Here is a 17,479-nt window from a genome sequence, read left to right on the forward strand (position 1 = left end):
TGGTGGGGACAAAGGGCTTGCAATTCTCTGTACCTTTCTCACGCCTGATATAAAGTTTCATTGTCCTTTTGGACAAAAGAGGAAATTTGTTTCTTCAGGGCAGTGGTTTTATGATGTGAAAAGTATTTACCAAAGAATGCTTGTGTCATTTAAGCCCAAGTCCCAATCGAACGTGGTCTCAATAAATACAAGTAGTTTTTTGCTCGTTCTTTGAGTGAAAATGGAAAAAATTTAAGCATGATTGTGTCCATTGTACCATGTTGATTGTGGGAGGTTGAAACCACATCTTCAAATTCCAGAATATGCACGTATAGATTCTCGCTTTCAAGACCATGCAAAGTGGAAAGAAGTTGAATCATTCCTGGTTTGAGATCCTTGCATGGCATATTGGGCGAAAATATAATGCATGATGGTGTATATGTGCGTGTGGGATGAAGGTAGTCTTGTAAAGTCCTATAGGGCTCATCGCCCTTCTCACTATCAGACATGGGGTTATATGGTGTAGTGTTGGATGCAGAATCAAAAGGAAGGTTAGAAAGAGATTCAAACACTGGTAGAGGCCTTGCAATGAATCATCCTCGCTCATCTCGATCCCTATTCATTACCCACAAAAATGCAAATATGTGAGAAATAACAAAATAACTAAGAAAATAAACTAAACTAATAAAAAAAATAAAAGAGGAATGAAGTCACCTTTTTGCTCGAGGATCCTTCAATTACTTGTATCGTCTCTCCGACAGTGGCGCCAAAATCTGATTACGCCCAAAATATAACGCGGTTATTGTAGTATAGATTTGGAGTGTCGTATCCACATGAAGATGGAAAATAATCCAAAGAATCAAAAGCTGGGTTTTTGTTGTGATTTTATGTGAATGTATGTGTCAATTGAAATAGAATTCAAATAACAATGTATAAGTTAATAAAATTTAAATCAATGTGTGAAGAAGTAAAGCATCGGAATTCCCTCAATTAGATTGGGTCAATCAATGTCAATTATGCATGAATTTACTCAATTAAAGGTTTCTTCCTAACACTTTAATTGAAAGATTTAACATTCAAATCTATTCAATTCCATAATAATTCCCAAACCTAGATTTCTTTCAAAATAATTCCACAATAATCCATTGAAATTAGATCCAAAAACAATTATATACATCAAGCATATAATGGTAAAGAATCACACCAATAGGAGATTTAAGATTGAAATTCAATAAGTACTTCAATTGTTCGATGGAAAAAATGTGATTGAATCCATGAAAATTTAATACAAATTAAACCAACCTAAAAACATGTCCATTGGAATAGGAAATCTAAATCTAGAATTGTTTAACAATGAAAGAACATATTTATGCAAGAAAAGACATGAAAATTCTCAAATCTAACCGAATTCCTTCGTGGCTTCAGCAATAGGTTTAGTTTTCCATGAATTTCTTGAGCCAAAAACCAAAGAAAAGTGATAGGAAGTGAATGGTACTGGTTCTGGGATTTTTTGGGGCTTAAAAATGTGTACAAAACACCTTTCCATTATAGGTTGAACCGAATAAGGAAAGTAAATTTTTGGCCAGAATTTTCTGTGCGATTGCTTTGTGTACTTTGGCCATAACTTTATCTCCCAATGTCCAATTGAGGCGATTCAAGTTGCATTGGAAAGTTAACTCAAAGTGATACAATTTTACAAAAATAGGTCTTCCAAATTCGGATGTTTATTAGGCCAAAAGTTTATCTCAATCTTCGACTGAAAATCTAAAAAATCCTTATGCGATTGAAATTTGATTTGTGAAAATATTATGGGCATATTTAACTTTTTTGACTTCTAATTGCACCCAATGGACTCCTAAATTTCTTGAATCATCATTCCATCGTCCGTCTCATCTTTGGATTATTTGCAACTTGGTCCCTGAACTTTCATTTTGGTCATTTTTCACTCATTTCTTCCGAGTTTCGCCTTTTTCATCAAATTGCGACCTAGAACAAAACATAAGAGTAATGAGTGCATTTTGACATCAAATAATCATATTAATATAACAATTAAGAGGGAAAATATCATATATTACACTCTTATCAATAACCGAATTAGAGCCGTTGGATTCTTTATTTAAGACGAAGACCATTCTTAAACCCAAACTAAAGCAGCTAATTTGGCTGGATTCTTGTACAATTAGTAAAATTCAAAATAAAATTTCCCGTCCTTTATTCATTAAAAGTACCACATAATTGCATCTACGTTCATTCCTGTCCTTCCTTTCCTTTCTCTACTACTTTGTTAATATCTTCAATCCTCAAATTTAAGTTTATCTTTTCCTTTTCCTAAGTTTAAATGGTTGTATCAACTGAACGAGAAATGTTCCAAATAAATTCTTCATGGGTTATTTTGCATCAGATGTTATCGACTTCAAATTCATCGAAAAAACTCTGTAATATATTTCCCTATTTCAGCCAGAACGTTTATTTCTCCTTGATGGATCACTTGAAGACCATGTCCAGATTTTTGGAAGCAGACGTTTTTAAAGCCCTTAGCCATGTTTGGTTGAGTAGAGTGGACCAAAAAAGTTCAAAATCTTATCCATCGAGTCATTTGCTCAAAATCTTATCCATCGAGTCATTTGCTCCAATCCATTAGAGTGTACCAAACATGCCTTCAAATTTATGGCAGAAAACAAAGGATATGATCAATAAATGTGCAACAAAAACACCCAGAATGTGGAGCATCACCAGAATGCAGCTTCTAATCATCCTCTTCCTGCCAATATGTTTCAAGTATCTTCACGGCCTCTTCGCATATTTCACTGTCGTCATGAGTCTGGAGGTTCTTAATAAACTGTAAACCCCCAGCATCATCAATCATCTGAGCAAAGACATTCACATCTTCGGGATGACCTTGGTTCTTCTCAGCTTCTCCAACCTTCAGAATGTTCTCAAGGCCTTCCAAGCAGATTTTTATGACATGCTGTTCGTTGGGATTAACTAGAAGATCGCACATTGGCTCTATACAACCCTCGTTCACCAGGAACCTACCACAAAGATGAAGCATTAATAATCAACCTAAATGTACAATAAGCTATGAGAATATGACAATAGCTATGAAGAATTTACTTGATTTGCTCATTAGTTCCCTTAGTCGTGGCATTATAGATGACCTCAGCAGCAGCATTAAAAATTTCGGCCTCTTGAAGCAGTGGAAGAAGAGGTGAAATAATACCAGCCTCAATCACAGCCTGTGTATTTGTTAGATAAATTGGTGCATTATATTCCATTCACTGTAATACATGCATGATTTTATTTGCTATTGACATGTAAATTATTGAATAATATTTTGACTTACCAAAATCTAGATAGGTGCATGAAAAATAATAAAAATTACGATTTACTAACATTTAGGAAAATGCAGAAATTAGAAGAAGATAAGATGAAACGTTATCTGTGAATGCAAATTTCCTTAAGATGAATTTCACCCCGACACTACTGCTAATATGATCAAATGAACGCCAGTCTCCCAAGATACAATGCTCCTTTCATAATTAATATAGTATAATATTAATTTTATTTGACTTACCAACACTTGATCACACTCTTCTAAAACAGAAGATGTTGAATACTAAATATCAATCAGAAAACTCAAAAAGTAATTAGAAAATTATTTTGATATAATTTGGAGAAGAAAAGAATTAGAAATTAATTATTTGGAATAGATTTGGATTGAAGAAAATGAAATTAGGAGGATCGAATTTTTAGATTTCATGTATTTTTTCGAATGATCGCATTTTTTTGGCACAAATTATTTTAATCTCACCATTTCAAGATTAATGTTCTAGGTCGTGCCTTTATCAAATGTCATTACTCTTTGTTATGCATATTTGGCACTTGAAGAGTCGAACCCAATTGATGTACCTATAGTTGAATTTTTTTTTTCAATTCACACATTTTAATCTTTTTATATGCCCTTAAATCTCAAAATCTCCCATGTGAATGGAAGAAGTCAACTCAGAACAAGAAAGACGAAGAAGAGTACCACTGAAATATAATGCATTAGGATCGAACTCACTTGACTAACAAGCAAATGCAGTGTTTTGACCATTATTGTAAGTCTAAACAATAGATCGAAAACATTATATCTCATATCAAACTTTGATTTTCTATTGTGTACATTATTTTGGCCTTGAACCTTCTTGATTCTGCTAGTGCGTTAGAGAATTTTCACAAGTAAAACTCTCATAGAATTGGCCAAATTCACAATATCATAGAAATGGGAAGGAATTAAAACTTCGAAGTGCTTTTCATTGAGTCAATCTTAGCAAATTTTCCTATTGAACCTAGTTCGTGGGATCTCCCGTTGCCAAGTTAGGTTTCCACTAAACCGACCCATTAATGTAGGCGTTATACCCATTTTCCTCAATGCACAATTTATTCACTCTCTAGATAACATCTTTATAAACAGATTCGGTAGTTTATTTTTCGATAAAACAATCAGTATTATTCCATTCGAGAGTAAGTACCAAATGATATTATGCCTACAACTTATACATCAAAACTTACCATTATAATACACGACATTCTATGCCAACATATTGTGGCTAGCTATCTCAAACAAATGATATAGCAAGCACAAATTGTCACCAATTAGAAAACCCTTCTAAATTCTTTGAAGTCATCATGCTTCCTTCTAATTTTATTGAAAGCTCTATTTTCTTTCAATTCTCACATTGTATTGAGGATTTTTCACGAAACAACTCCACTCTCAATAATGAAACATATTTTCTAGTAGATTTTGAATTCTTGCATTGGATATCCAGCACATCTTAATTTTAACAAGGTATTCACTACGGTGTAGTTTATCATTTTAAATATTCCAAATTCTAATTTGAAGGAGCAATGCTACCCCCAAGTCTTGGGGTGCGACCTCACTTTAATTGATAATATTATACAAAATAACAATCATACCCCTACAATTTTGAATAAGACTCAACTTAGCAATATAATATTTGTCTAAGTATGCATATAAAGTTTGATCACATCGATAATTATGTTTATCTATCTAATAAACAATTTTATTCTAAATGTAGTCAGCATATAAAATGACTAGGAATGTCAATGTCATATAAAAGCTCACGTGCATTTTCATATTAAAGAATGTCAATTAACAAAATAAAAGTGAAAATTCATCTTTTAAAAAAAAAAAAAAAAAATTGCAGCCTCGCCCAAGTTTAATTGGGCATACAGAGATATGACCCAAATTGAGATCATAAGTTGCACCACGTTGGACGAGACAAAAAATGTGCAAAATGTTGTTCAGATTATAATATTGCAGTTAGAATAAATTATTGACTGCAGAAACAATAGAACAAATTATATAAAAATGTGTGAAATAATGAGTGAATGATTTGCAAACCGACGCTTGTATATACATAGTTTCCTTAAAACAGATTCGATCCCTGACTGTATGTACTTGATGTTTCACCCGAGCATATGTTTTCCAAGATACATCAGAAAATCAGTAGAATCTGAGCACTGCAAATGCTACTCCAGCGAATAGTACTTGTGATCGAACAATATAACCAAAAAAGGAGGAAAATACCAATTTCAGCAAATTCGATATGCAACATGCAAGTACGATATGAACACAGTGGAAATCCGGTATGCAGTGTGCAAATCCGATATGGAAACAATGCAAATTCGGTATGCTATGTGCAAAATTGGTATGCAAGTCACAAAAGTGGTATGCATGGCATAAAAAGTCTATTTCTCCTATTGTGGAAAAAAGGTTCAAATATATAGATTTAACCCCCATAACGGGCGAGTTAAATTTTTCCATCAGTTATGCTTTGCCATTAACCTAAATTTTAATGATAAATAATTCTGGAGTTTTAACAGTTATGAATTTAAAAGGTCAGCTTAAGAAAGCAAAAAATTAGCAAAATGTGGACAATCCAAAGGGACCAATTTTGCTCTATTCGGTCCGACATTTGTGTACGCAGGTCCCACAGCACACAAGTTCAAGGCTCGATGTACAATTTTGATTCTTGATTTGCACCAGCTGCATGCGTACGTGGAGAGAACATCTATGCTACACATGATTACACATTTTCAAAGTGTAATCCTATATAAAGTGGTTTTTGCGTTCATCAACTTCCTATGTGGGACAAACCTTAATTGGTTTCCTCCAACACATGAACTCCTTTTTAATTGGCATATTTTGAGCTCCAATTTCTCATTCACCCATTCATAAATTTTTTCAAGTGAATATATGATTTTGATGCTTTCATGGAGGAGAACTCGGATCAACTTTGATCTTCCAAATTGGACCAACGGGTCCCACTCAATTTTTATGCCAAAATCAGCCATTAACTTATTTTTTTCCAACACAAAACACACCATACTATTGAGAAACACTATCCCACAACTTTAGGTTACATTTGAAATTAATCATATAGTGTGCACAAAAATTATGCTACATAAGCCAAATCACCAACATTCACTTTCTCTAAACCCATCAGCCTAGTGACATTTCACCAGTTGAGTTCCTCGTGGATACTGCCATTTGATTTATCTTTGTGGTTGATAAATGAAATTCAAGAAATTGCACTTCTTAAAAGAAGAGACATGATGGTTAGCCACCAAATTTCAACGAGAGCAGTTAGAATACAAATAACAGGCAATGCTTTATTCCTCCCAACAACCCCTTGCCACTTCTCAAATTCTGTAATTAGAGAAGCGTAAATAAATTTCACTACTAATGCATGCATATTTTTAACTAGAACGAGTAGAAAATCAGAATCCAAATGCTTCACTATCTTTTCAGTTTACCAAGAAATCGAAGAAAAATTAAAGAGAGTTCTTTCACATACATTTCAATATACAGAACATATCTACAATATCAATTCCAGAATTAAGAATATGTTCTTGTCATGCAATAAAACGTTTAAGTAAACTAGTATTATGTATGTATAATGCACAATAAAGTAATCGAGTAATATGAAAGAATAATGCACGAATAACAAAGTCAAAAGCAAACACAAACTAAAGCAGCGCATCCACGTAAACTGATTTTGACATCAGTATTATAATTAGCATGAAAATCCATCTTAAGCTTGTTCGATAAATTGGTGCATAATTATATTCACATACATGATTTAAGTTGCTATTGACATCCAAATTATCGAATAATATTTTTGACTTACCGAAATCAAAATATGTGCATGAAAATTAAGTAAAACAACGACTTACTGACATTTAGGAAAATGCAAAAATTAGAAGGAGATGAAATGAAGCGAGACATGCAAATGCAAATCTCCTTAAGATGGATTTCACCCCCTACACTACACTGGTGCTAATATTTTGATTATAGAGATCAATCTTTGAAGATCCAAACATCCTTTCATTGATTCCTTGATTCAACCACAAGTTGGGAAAAGCATCAAAATTACGTAATCCAAAGCACTCACTTCCTACACACATACACGAAGATACTTTCTCAATAACTTTCAAAGGTTGTTAAAGATTGAGAGAGATTGGACCAGAAGTACAGGAAGGGTACAAGAACAAGGTGTTCTTGGTGATCTAGAGGAGATAGACACTTCCAGAAAATCGAGAACAAGTGTGAGTGAAACATGTTCCAGCTAGTTTTGGAGATTGCAGGAATTAGATCAGCAAGTTTAGTGGGATTTCTAGGCTGGATAATATTGTAAGTTTATATTGTCTATAGTGGAGGTTACTAGTTTGGTCTCGGAGTTTTTACTTAATTGGGTTTTCTCCGTCAACACATCTTGATTTATTTACTACTTTATTTGTAATTGTGGTAATGCAACATAGGATTAACTTGACTTGTTTAACTAAATATCTAAAAACAATTAAAAAGTGACTTGTTGCTTTTAATTGTATAACTTTGCACGTTGGGTCTAAATAAATCGGCTAAATTAGAACTTTTAGTTTGTCTCCTCAGATACAATGTTTCTTTTAAATTTAATATAGTACAATATTAATTTGTCAGACGAACCAACACTTAAATATACTCTTCTAGGACGGATTATATAGAATATTAAATATTGAACACGAAGCTCAAAAAATAATTAGAAAATTATTTTGACATAATTTGGATAAAGAGAGATATAGAAATCAATTATTTGGAATTGATTTGAATTGAAGAAAATGGAATTAGGAGGGTCCAATTTATAGATTTCCATATATCTCTTCCAATGGTCATATCTTTAGGCTAGAATTAATTTTAACTCTTAGATATCACAATTTCAAGATTGATGGTCTACATCGCACTTTTATCAAAGGTCATGACTCTTTGTTATGCACTTGAAGAGTCGCACCCAATTGATGCATTTATTGAAGACTTTTTCCAATTTACCCATTTTAATCTTTTTATATACCTTCAAAGTATTAAGATGGCATCTCCTCGGCTTCCTTGACTTTATAAGATAAACGGAATTTAATGGAAGACTTCAAATTAGAAACAAAAACAGAAAAAAAAAATGTCAAATTCTTCAAAACAGAGTTACTAATACGAGAAATTGGTGGAAACTAAAAACTTTGCTGTAACATCATTCCTGCCCCCTTCGCCAATTGATACTTATTTATCTCAAAGCATTAATTATGAATGCATAGAGTAATACTTATTCCATAGTAATTTGCATACCTGAATATGATCCTTATTCCGTCCAATGATTTTTGAAATGATATAACAAGTGTCCGTCTTGTAACTGTCTGGGTAATTTAGTGTCAACACCTTACACAGGCGAGGAAGAACCCCATTATCAATGATAAGCTGGAAATCATTCAACAGAAGCAAGTTTGTAAAAAAAGGTAAACATTGGTTGACATCCTTAATTACAGGGTTAGCATTAAACTTCTTATTAGAGTTCTTAAAAATCGGTCAAAGATTATAAGGATTAATTTCTCAGGATGATACTTGAAGCCACCCCCTTGGCATTTGCAAATTCAACTAATGAGTTTCAGATAGTAACTTTTGAATTTTGTACAATTTTTGGATTCCTAGAGATGGTATGCGCTTCAAACGTTTTATAAGCATTGTACCAAAACTGAACATATATGGATCATGAATATGACAAAAGCAATGAGGACTGAAGCTGTTCTTCTAATGATTATTTAGCAATAGAAGCAACAAGACTGTATTTGCAAAATGAATATATCTGAACCATGAATGATCAAGCAATGCATTTTTGGCTTCATTGACAAGGACACCCCTCTCCACCTAAGGTAAATATAATATACAATGACTGTTAAGTATGTAGACCATCGGAACTGCTAAAAGACAAAAAAATGGCCTGCCATATACATCTTTTGTATGAAACAAGCAAACAAGAGTTGGTTGTGTATGGTAGACATTTGATGGACTACCATTGGAAAGGTGAACATATCACATAACAAATATTTAATGTGGTCAAAGGAAGTTTTCTAATTAAGGTTATGTACAAGAGTCAGCTGATACCTGAGTCTGGGTATCATCTGCATATAAAATAATATAATCAACGATATGCAGGACAGAAGACCAAATTTCTGATTTACAATGCCTGCGAACCACTAAACCAAATAAGTATGGGTATGAAGTTCAATAAATAAAAGCAAAGTAAAAACTTAAAAAATGGAACTATATCAAGTAGGATTTTTTCACTGACAGTAAAAGCTCAACCAAACGAGGGAAAAGACCAGCATCGATTACAGCTTGTTTTATATCCGTTTTCCCAAAAGTTAGACAGAATAGTGCCTCGCATGCATGCCAAAGGACTGCTCCATCGTTTTCAAGAATCAGATGAGCAAGAGGACGGATGGCAGATTTCACCTGCTCAGTAATATCCTGAAGGAATTGATTAAATATATAAAGGTCCAGCATTATTGATATGCATCAAAACCGAACAGAAAACCAATAAGAAGACAAACCTGCTCGAACGGAGGCTTTCTAATTAAAAGAATTGACAATGTCCTCGTTGCCACAGCCATGATGTATTGTTTTGTTTTATCATTAAATTGTGCCAATAAGGGCGTTAACACTCCAGAACTAAGGACGAGGTGACGATATTTTGCTGATTCAGAGGCAATCTTTCCCAACACCTCAATTGCCTAAATTAAATAGTCAGGCAATTCAAAGTTCGTATTAGTCTTTATCAATTTGTATAAAGTTGGACTAACATATCCCTAACATAGGGATGCTATTATGTCATTTACTGTTAAAAGGTATTGCCCCTACACGACTGAAGAAAACGTAGAAGCAGAGCCATGGAACATTGTCATTTTTGCACTAGTTAAAAGACAGTTTTTCATCCCAAATCTGCAACTTGACACATGGGTGTTGGCCGTCACTGTTTCAGCTCTAGTTTTTTTTTTAATAGGTAATCAGAGCTGTTTCAGCTCTAGTTGGGAAGGTTAGGTTTTAATCAATTTATATAAATATGCATTCCTCTAGTTTTCTCAACTTTAGATTTAGAGTGCTTTTTCCTTTTTGTTTTAGGTATTTTTCTTGAGCTAATACGTAATAGCATCAATCCATAGAGAGATTTAGAGATGAGAGGTGGAGTTTTCCACAGGGCGTATCTCCTCTGTGTCATCAACTTGTAAACCGTAGCGATAGTACTCCTAGTGCAGATGGAGTTCATCTTCCAGCGTTATGTCAACACGTTGAATAATGCTATGTGTTGAATGGTGTTTATCAACGGTCTACATGACCCATTTAATTGAACTTATAATTTAATGTTACCTATAGATTCATTGATGATCGTAAATGGTGATACATAGCATATTGGTCTTTATTCTTTCTTGGTGTTGGTGTGTGTTTTATATGATTCTTGATTTGATTGTAATCCTTAAAATATTTGCAACGTGATAAGGTGTTTATATGCACTTATTCGTGATATTTAAACTTGATAAATAATTTATATTTGAGTGAATTCTTACATAATTTACTTTAGATATGATAATTGTAGGTAAAAACCAATTAGAAAGCATTCATACAAAAAGGAAGGTTAAATTAGGTGTTTATATGCACTTATCCGTGATATTTAAACTTGATAAATAATTTATATTTGAGTGAATTCTTACATAATTTACTTTAGATATGATAATTGTCGGTAAAAACCAATTAGAAAGCATTCATACAAAAAGGAAGGTTTTTAGCTAATTTATAGTTGATTTGGAGCAACTGAAGATAACCAGATTGCACGAGGATCAATAATGAGTATTAAGAGAGAAACAGGAGGAATGTCGCAGGTTTCTAAAGTGAAATTCAACTTAGATGAATTTAGGAGACTAATTTGCACACTTTTGGAACTTAAGAAAGACTACTTATGGAAGATAGTTGAGGTTTGGGAAACAATCTGGAAGCTTTTGAAAAGTGTGAGATCAAATATTGATGAATTGGAGCAAAGAGGATCAATATCGAACAAAAATGTTGAAATAGAGACCAAAGTGCAACATACGAAAGTTAAGGGACTAATTTGGACATGTTAAATAGTAAAAGGACCAAAGTTGATGAGATAAAAAGCTGGAGGATCAAAATGAATAAAGCTAAAAGTTCAAAAACTTGGTTTACAATTTAATGTTGAAAAGTGAAAAATAATAATAAAAGCTTAAAAGAAAAAATAGAAAGAAAGAAATGGTTACATTGTTGTTAGAACCAGTTAGATTGGACAAAGTTTTTGTTGTTTCTACTTTTCTTGATCCGTTTTGAGTCATTTAGAGGCACAATTCTAGAAGCATTTTTACCACTAGATAAGAACCTCATTTTTTCTCAAAATGAAGGGGAAACAAAGTTCCAAAAGCCAAAAATTAGAGAAAAAGGAGAAAAATTAAAGGCAAAAAAATAGGTTTTTCAAGATTTGACGTTGAAGAAGACGATTCTTGGTGACAGGTCTTCAAAATTTTCTCATTTTTTCTTTTAACTCGATCATGTATTATATTTCTTTCTTGTATGTCTCTTCTTCCATGACGTGTAACTAAATTAATACTTACAATAAATGTTGTAACCTAATTTGAATCTTAATTTTAGTTATCGCGTGTTGATTTTTAATTGATACTTGTGTATTGTTCTTATTTCCTTTTTTATGACTTTGAATCATGTTGATCACGGACTCAATGATTTGTGAAAAGCAAAGAATCGAAAGACGGGTTATTTTTTTTTATCATGTAGTAAAATTCAAAATTTAGTAGGAAAGACACTTTTACTAACTATGTATTATTAATTAAATTTTTTTTGTGATTGATTGCTTTTGATTAAAGCATATCAAGAATCACGTAGGGACATGTGTACTTAATTCAGTAGAATTGATTTGAACTATAAAGGAGTAAATCAATTAATTTTAGAAGAATTTGATATGTAAGCATAATTAACTATTGTCGGGATTTGGTAATTAATATTAAAGAGATAATAATGGTGAACTCATGAATCCTTCACACATCAAGTATAACTGTGAATAGTCTATTTGTGACATTCTTCATTATTTTAATCAAGAGGTCATTGAGAGAAAATTCTTAAGGCCACTTTACTACCTATTTTATTGGCATCTTACATTTGCGATAAAATCACAAAATAACACTTACCCTTTCGCGAAGTTCATCCTTGGGAGAACTAAGAAAGTTCACCATAATGGGAATTGTGCCCTGTTCAATCAGAATGTTGATGTTGTCAACTGGACCAATTGAAATTTTTTCCATAGTCTCCGCTGCCTCAAGCTAAGAAAATGAATGACTCAATTTATTTAGCAGTTGAAACACATGAAATAAACAAGAGAAGCAATTAAAAGCACAAATTTAAACCTGAAGCTGCGGGTGATCATCTCTATCAAGGAACTCGAGGAGTCGAGGAACAAATCGAGATATTAATCCCTTCGATGGTGGTTTTATCTCTGTGGAAACAAATTAATTGAAAGCAAATGGAATCAGAGATATAAGAGAAAATAGCTTAAACAGTAATAAGATTTATTCAAATTAATTGGCTTCAAGAAAAATAAATTAATTGATTACCAATAATAAGCCATCTTAGCTGAGAACAGGCGCTGATTTGCAGTTCGTCGTCATTTGACTCAAGTTTAGCTATTAATTCGGCCTCCAATTCCTTGTTCTGTTGCAATTAGAAGAAATTAATAATGAAGTTTACATAACAGTTTCTATATACTAGTTCTACTCAATTAAATTTGTCCCACATAATTACTTGCAAGAACTATTTCATTATGCAAAAAAGACGCATTTTTCTTTCAAAATTGGTTTCCAAGAGAGGATTTGTGTCTTGTTTTTATACTTCTGTAACTAAAATGTGGTGAAATTATCATATATAAGCTGCAGTGCAAGTCATGCTTGCTGAAGCCAGCAGTTGATGATTTATGAGGTCACAGCGGAGGCATCAACTTTATGTCCAAGGGTGATGGAGCATGCTAGGGAACCTTTTGGATATATTTATGGAGAATGTGAAAAAGATACGGACTTCTCGAATTTTGGTATGATAATAAATTTAGAAAAACCCAGAATGAAAGTGACAATGAGCAGTACAAACACTATCCCTCATGTAAAATGATCAGAAGTATGAAAAGAGTACATGAAGTATAGTCTTTAGCTTAAGACGAGTTTATTTATTTTTTTCTTTTTCCCTTTAATTGAGGTCCGGCCAAGGGCCCTTAATTTTGTGTTTTTTTTCCTTTATTAGTAAGACAATTCTAGAGTGGTTTTGAAAAAAACAGAGAGAAAAGATGCTCATGCTTGCTAAAATTTTGTTATGAAGATCTATAAATATTCTTGAGATAGAGAAATGATCAGATACGAGCAACAATAAGTATGGCTCAAGGAATCGCTTTTACCTCTGGAAGGTTGAACTGCCTCTTGACACGGACTTGAATATCATTTCCGAAATTCTCTTGTTCTTCTTGTATCAGCTCTGCCGAAATCACAGCTGAAGGGCTAGCATCATCCAAGTCAATGATTTGAAGAGTTTGTATATCTTTAAAGCTAGGAGGGATCTCCATTAGTTTGGAACATCCCCTAAGCTTTAGGCACTCGAGGCATGTGAAGTTGGTGTTATTGGCTCTCCAATGCTCTAGAAACTTAGTTTCAAGTAACAGAAATTTTAGCTTGCAAAATTCTCCTTCGGGTAGCTCCCATTCTGGACTCCAAGTGACACTATCTAGCAGTTTGAGCACTTCCAGGTTGGGCATTGAACCAACAATAGTCATGTGTTTCCAAGCAATTTTGCAACTTTCTAAAGTTAACTTTTTGATATTTGCTGGGAAAGTGAAATTTATTGGTGCTCTAAAACGTTCTAAACCTCTAATGTTCAGGTTTTCAAGTTGAGGAAGATTAACCAGAATACCTAAAGGATTCTCATCGAAATAGCCACTATAAAGTCCTAACTTTTTTAGATTTGGAACTCTTTCAAAGACCTCCTTGGTACAGCTAGGACTACTCACTTTCGAAAGTGTTAAAAGGTTTCCTAGAACAAAATTCTCCCCAGCTATTGGTGATCTAGTAGGGCATGGCAAATAACACTTCCTGAACAGGAGATGCCTTAATTGTGTCATCCTCCATATTTCCTCTGGTAGATGTACATCGTCACTATCTACAATTAAGGTCTGTAGATACCCAAGAAAATCAGGTAATGTTTTAGGCATGGAAACTTTCCCATGACAGGGGAAAGCAAGGTACCTTGAGTGAACTAATTTTATTTCTCCAAATGGGAAACCCTGTACTTGTTGTTTAAGATCCAACACCCTAAGAAGTGGAAAAAGTTTTCCATTAACTAATTCAGTGATCTGGCTTTTGTCTAGGTCTACAGGGAATATGAGGTCGCCTTCAGAAAATGAAATTAAAATAGAACGGACTGATGGCAAGGATCCCATGGACTGGTAATATTTGAATTCCCCGTGAAGAATATCTGGACGAACACACAGGCGACGAGAATACTTTATGCTTTCAGCAAAAATGTTGTCTTTATCTCTGACATGAAAAAGCTTCTCATCCTGGGCCTTCTTTAAGCATAGGTCCCTTAACATATCATGGATGCCACAGGTTTTTATCTTTCCCCTAGAACTCTTCTTACTAATCATAATAAGATTTCTGGAAATTAGATCTCCCAAATATTCCACTGCCACTTCTTCCAAGGTTTTACCTGTGACTGGTTTTAGAAATCCCTCTGCAACCCATAACTTGATGAGTTTGGAGACACGGATTTCATCATCTTCCGGAAAAACTCCCATATAGAGAAAGCATGCTTTGAGATAATGAGGCAAGTAATTGTAACTTAAAGATAGTATTTCTGTGCAGTTTGCATCTGTTGAATTGACAACTGACTTGACATTTTGTGCAACATACTCCCAGTGATCTTTTGTCCTGTTGGCGTTTGAAAGGTGGCCACCAATCACGACAAGGGAAAGTGGAAGTCCTTTGCAATTTTCTGCAATCTCCTTTCCAGCTTCCTCCAGTTCTGGAGGGCAACAATCTTCCCCAAACACCCTCTGACGAAGTAGTTTCCAACTGTCAGTCTTATTTAGAAATTGCATATGATGGGCAGGTCTATGGGAGTCAACCACACTCAAGAGCCGTGTTGTCAACACGATCCCGCTTCCATTCCGGTCGTCTGGAAATATCCTTCTCAAGGAACTCCAAGCCTCGGTAGTCCAAATATCATCCAACACAACAAGATACATCATACCTCTTAAACTTTTATGTAGGTAATCTTTTAATTTTGCAGTATTGTTCTCTTGACGCATTTCGGCACTGAGCTGTTTCATGGAATCCAGAAGGTTCAGCAAGACTTCTCGCTCACGATATTCTTGAGAAATTGATACCCAGGCACAAATGTGAAAATGGTCTTTAATACGTGGATCATTGTAAACATTTCTAGCAAGTGTGGTCTTGCCAATACCTCCCATGCCAGTTACGGGGATGACTTGGAGAGTACCTTGATGTCCAGTGAGTCGATCAATTATTTGATTCAAATCATTATGAAACCCGACCATATCATTCTTGCCAATTGAAGGAAGTCTTGATTGTCCAGTTGGCAAAGAAGTACTCCTCTGGCTCTGGTGCACAACTGTTGCGCCCCACGATTCCTTAAGCTTAGCTGCCTTTGTCTCAATGGAATCAATTTCATCTGCTACTATCTCAAAGTCCACACAAAAATTTTGGTCTCTCATTTGTCTTTCTTGAAAACCTTCCTGGCCAAAATTCTTGGATATATGTGATTCGACCATATCTTCAGCTTTGTTCACTGCATCTCGAATTTCCCTTTCCAAACATCGTACTTCCTCGCTCCTTATCTGCCAAGAATCATCCAGAAAATCAAGTAAGAAACTCAACTTCTCCTGGAGAGATTTAATTTGTTGGTCCTGAAGAGGAGTTTGATGTTGTTCTAGAGGAGGATTTGATATTTGCTCCAGATTTTGATTGAGAGATAATACAGCATTGTATGCCATCTTTGACTTCAAAGAATCTGATTGAAAGATAATATCCCAAAATTGCAGCCTGCCTTAACAAGTGGTGGTTTTGGGAGGTGGAGGAATTGAGTGGAGTGAAGGGGTGAAGAAGACAACAATTACAGAGAGAAAAAGGAATGGATGTTCGTGTGAGTTTACGCGCATCTTTTTTTTTTTTTTTTTTTTTTTTTTTTTTTTTTTTTTTTTCCTTTTTTTTTTTTTTTTTTTTGTTTTTTTTTGTCTTTTTTTCTACCTTTTTTTTTTTTTCTTTTTTCTTATTTTAATCTTTTTTTTTTTTAATGGGAAATTGGTGTGTTTTGTTCCCAACTTTTTAAGAATTTTATCTTTATTTTGTTAAATTTCCAAGAAAATACATTAACGTGTATCCAAAGCATCTTGAAGTTGCGTGGTTCTTGATTCAACTGAAAATTAAACAACAAATTATCATAGGGGAAAATTGCAACTTAAGTCGAGATCCTATACACTTGATAGCAAACAGGTCCTCATTCTATTTCTTTTGGCATTCATATCCTTAACACGCCGTTCTGATGCACCGCAGTTCTTGATTGAAGAAATCCATTAATTAATTAACAATTAATTTTCGTAATACCTCCTATCCTTTGGTATCCCTGTGAAATTGGTATCTATTGCTACAATCCTCATATTCTTAAAGGCATTTCAACATTTGATTGCAAAAATCACTATTTTCATTCGCGTTTATTTGACAATTAGAAGGTTAATATTTTGATACAAAAAAAAAAACTGCAATACTTCTAATTTTACTTTAAAACTAAGAAAGGAAAATAATTATTATTTGTTTTTGTTTTGGTACTAGTTTTTTTATATTTAAAATTAACGATCAAAATATTGACTATTTAAACTATAGTAGACGGAAAAGTGATCTCACTAGTGGCAAAAGGTTGAAATATTGTTAAGAATGTCAAGATTGATATGATAAGTAGCAATCCAACAAGTACCCAAATGATAGGGGGTAATGTGCAAAATAGCTTTTATTAACATATTCAAAAGTAAACCTTTTTTTTTTTTTTTTTTTAACAAAAAAAAAA

General features: G+C 33.7%; 1 protein-coding gene across 8 annotated transcripts; it reads right to left on the bottom strand.

Moving 5' to 3' along the window:
- Nucleotides 1-1,837: 1,837 nt before the first annotated feature.
- On the bottom strand, nucleotides 1,838-16,581 carry LOC111369863 (putative late blight resistance protein homolog R1A-3). 8 transcript variants are annotated; one of them, XM_022991562.1, is made up of 11 exons: nucleotides 13,803-16,581; nucleotides 12,976-13,072; nucleotides 12,769-12,857; nucleotides 12,553-12,684; nucleotides 9,901-10,080; nucleotides 9,639-9,817; nucleotides 9,452-9,533; nucleotides 8,639-8,767; nucleotides 3,094-3,215; nucleotides 2,713-3,011; nucleotides 1,838-1,965 (listed from the first exon to the last, which is right to left on the bottom strand). In XM_022991562.1, exons 1-10 carry the CDS (start codon nucleotides 16,410-16,412, stop codon nucleotides 2,726-2,728), a joined length of 3,906 nt encoding a protein of 1,301 aa, XP_022847330.1. In that variant the 5' UTR covers nucleotides 16,413-16,581; the 3' UTR covers nucleotides 1,838-1,965; nucleotides 2,713-2,725. The 8 variants fall into 8 exon arrangements, with proteins under 8 accessions (XP_022847330.1, XP_022847331.1, XP_022847332.1 ...); XM_022991563.1 differs by lacking the exon at nucleotides 1,838-1,965 and having other exon boundaries at nucleotides 2,580-3,011; nucleotides 9,639-9,802; XM_022991564.1 differs by lacking the exon at nucleotides 1,838-1,965 and having other exon boundaries at nucleotides 2,580-3,011; nucleotides 8,639-8,728.
- Between the last annotated feature and the right edge of the window lie 898 nt (nucleotides 16,582-17,479).

The sequence above is a fragment of the Olea europaea genome, chromosome 20 (assembly GCF_002742605.1).
Source record: "Olea europaea var. sylvestris chromosome 20, O_europaea_v1, whole genome shotgun sequence".
NCBI lineage: Eukaryota > Viridiplantae > Streptophyta > Magnoliopsida > Lamiales > Oleaceae > Olea > Olea europaea.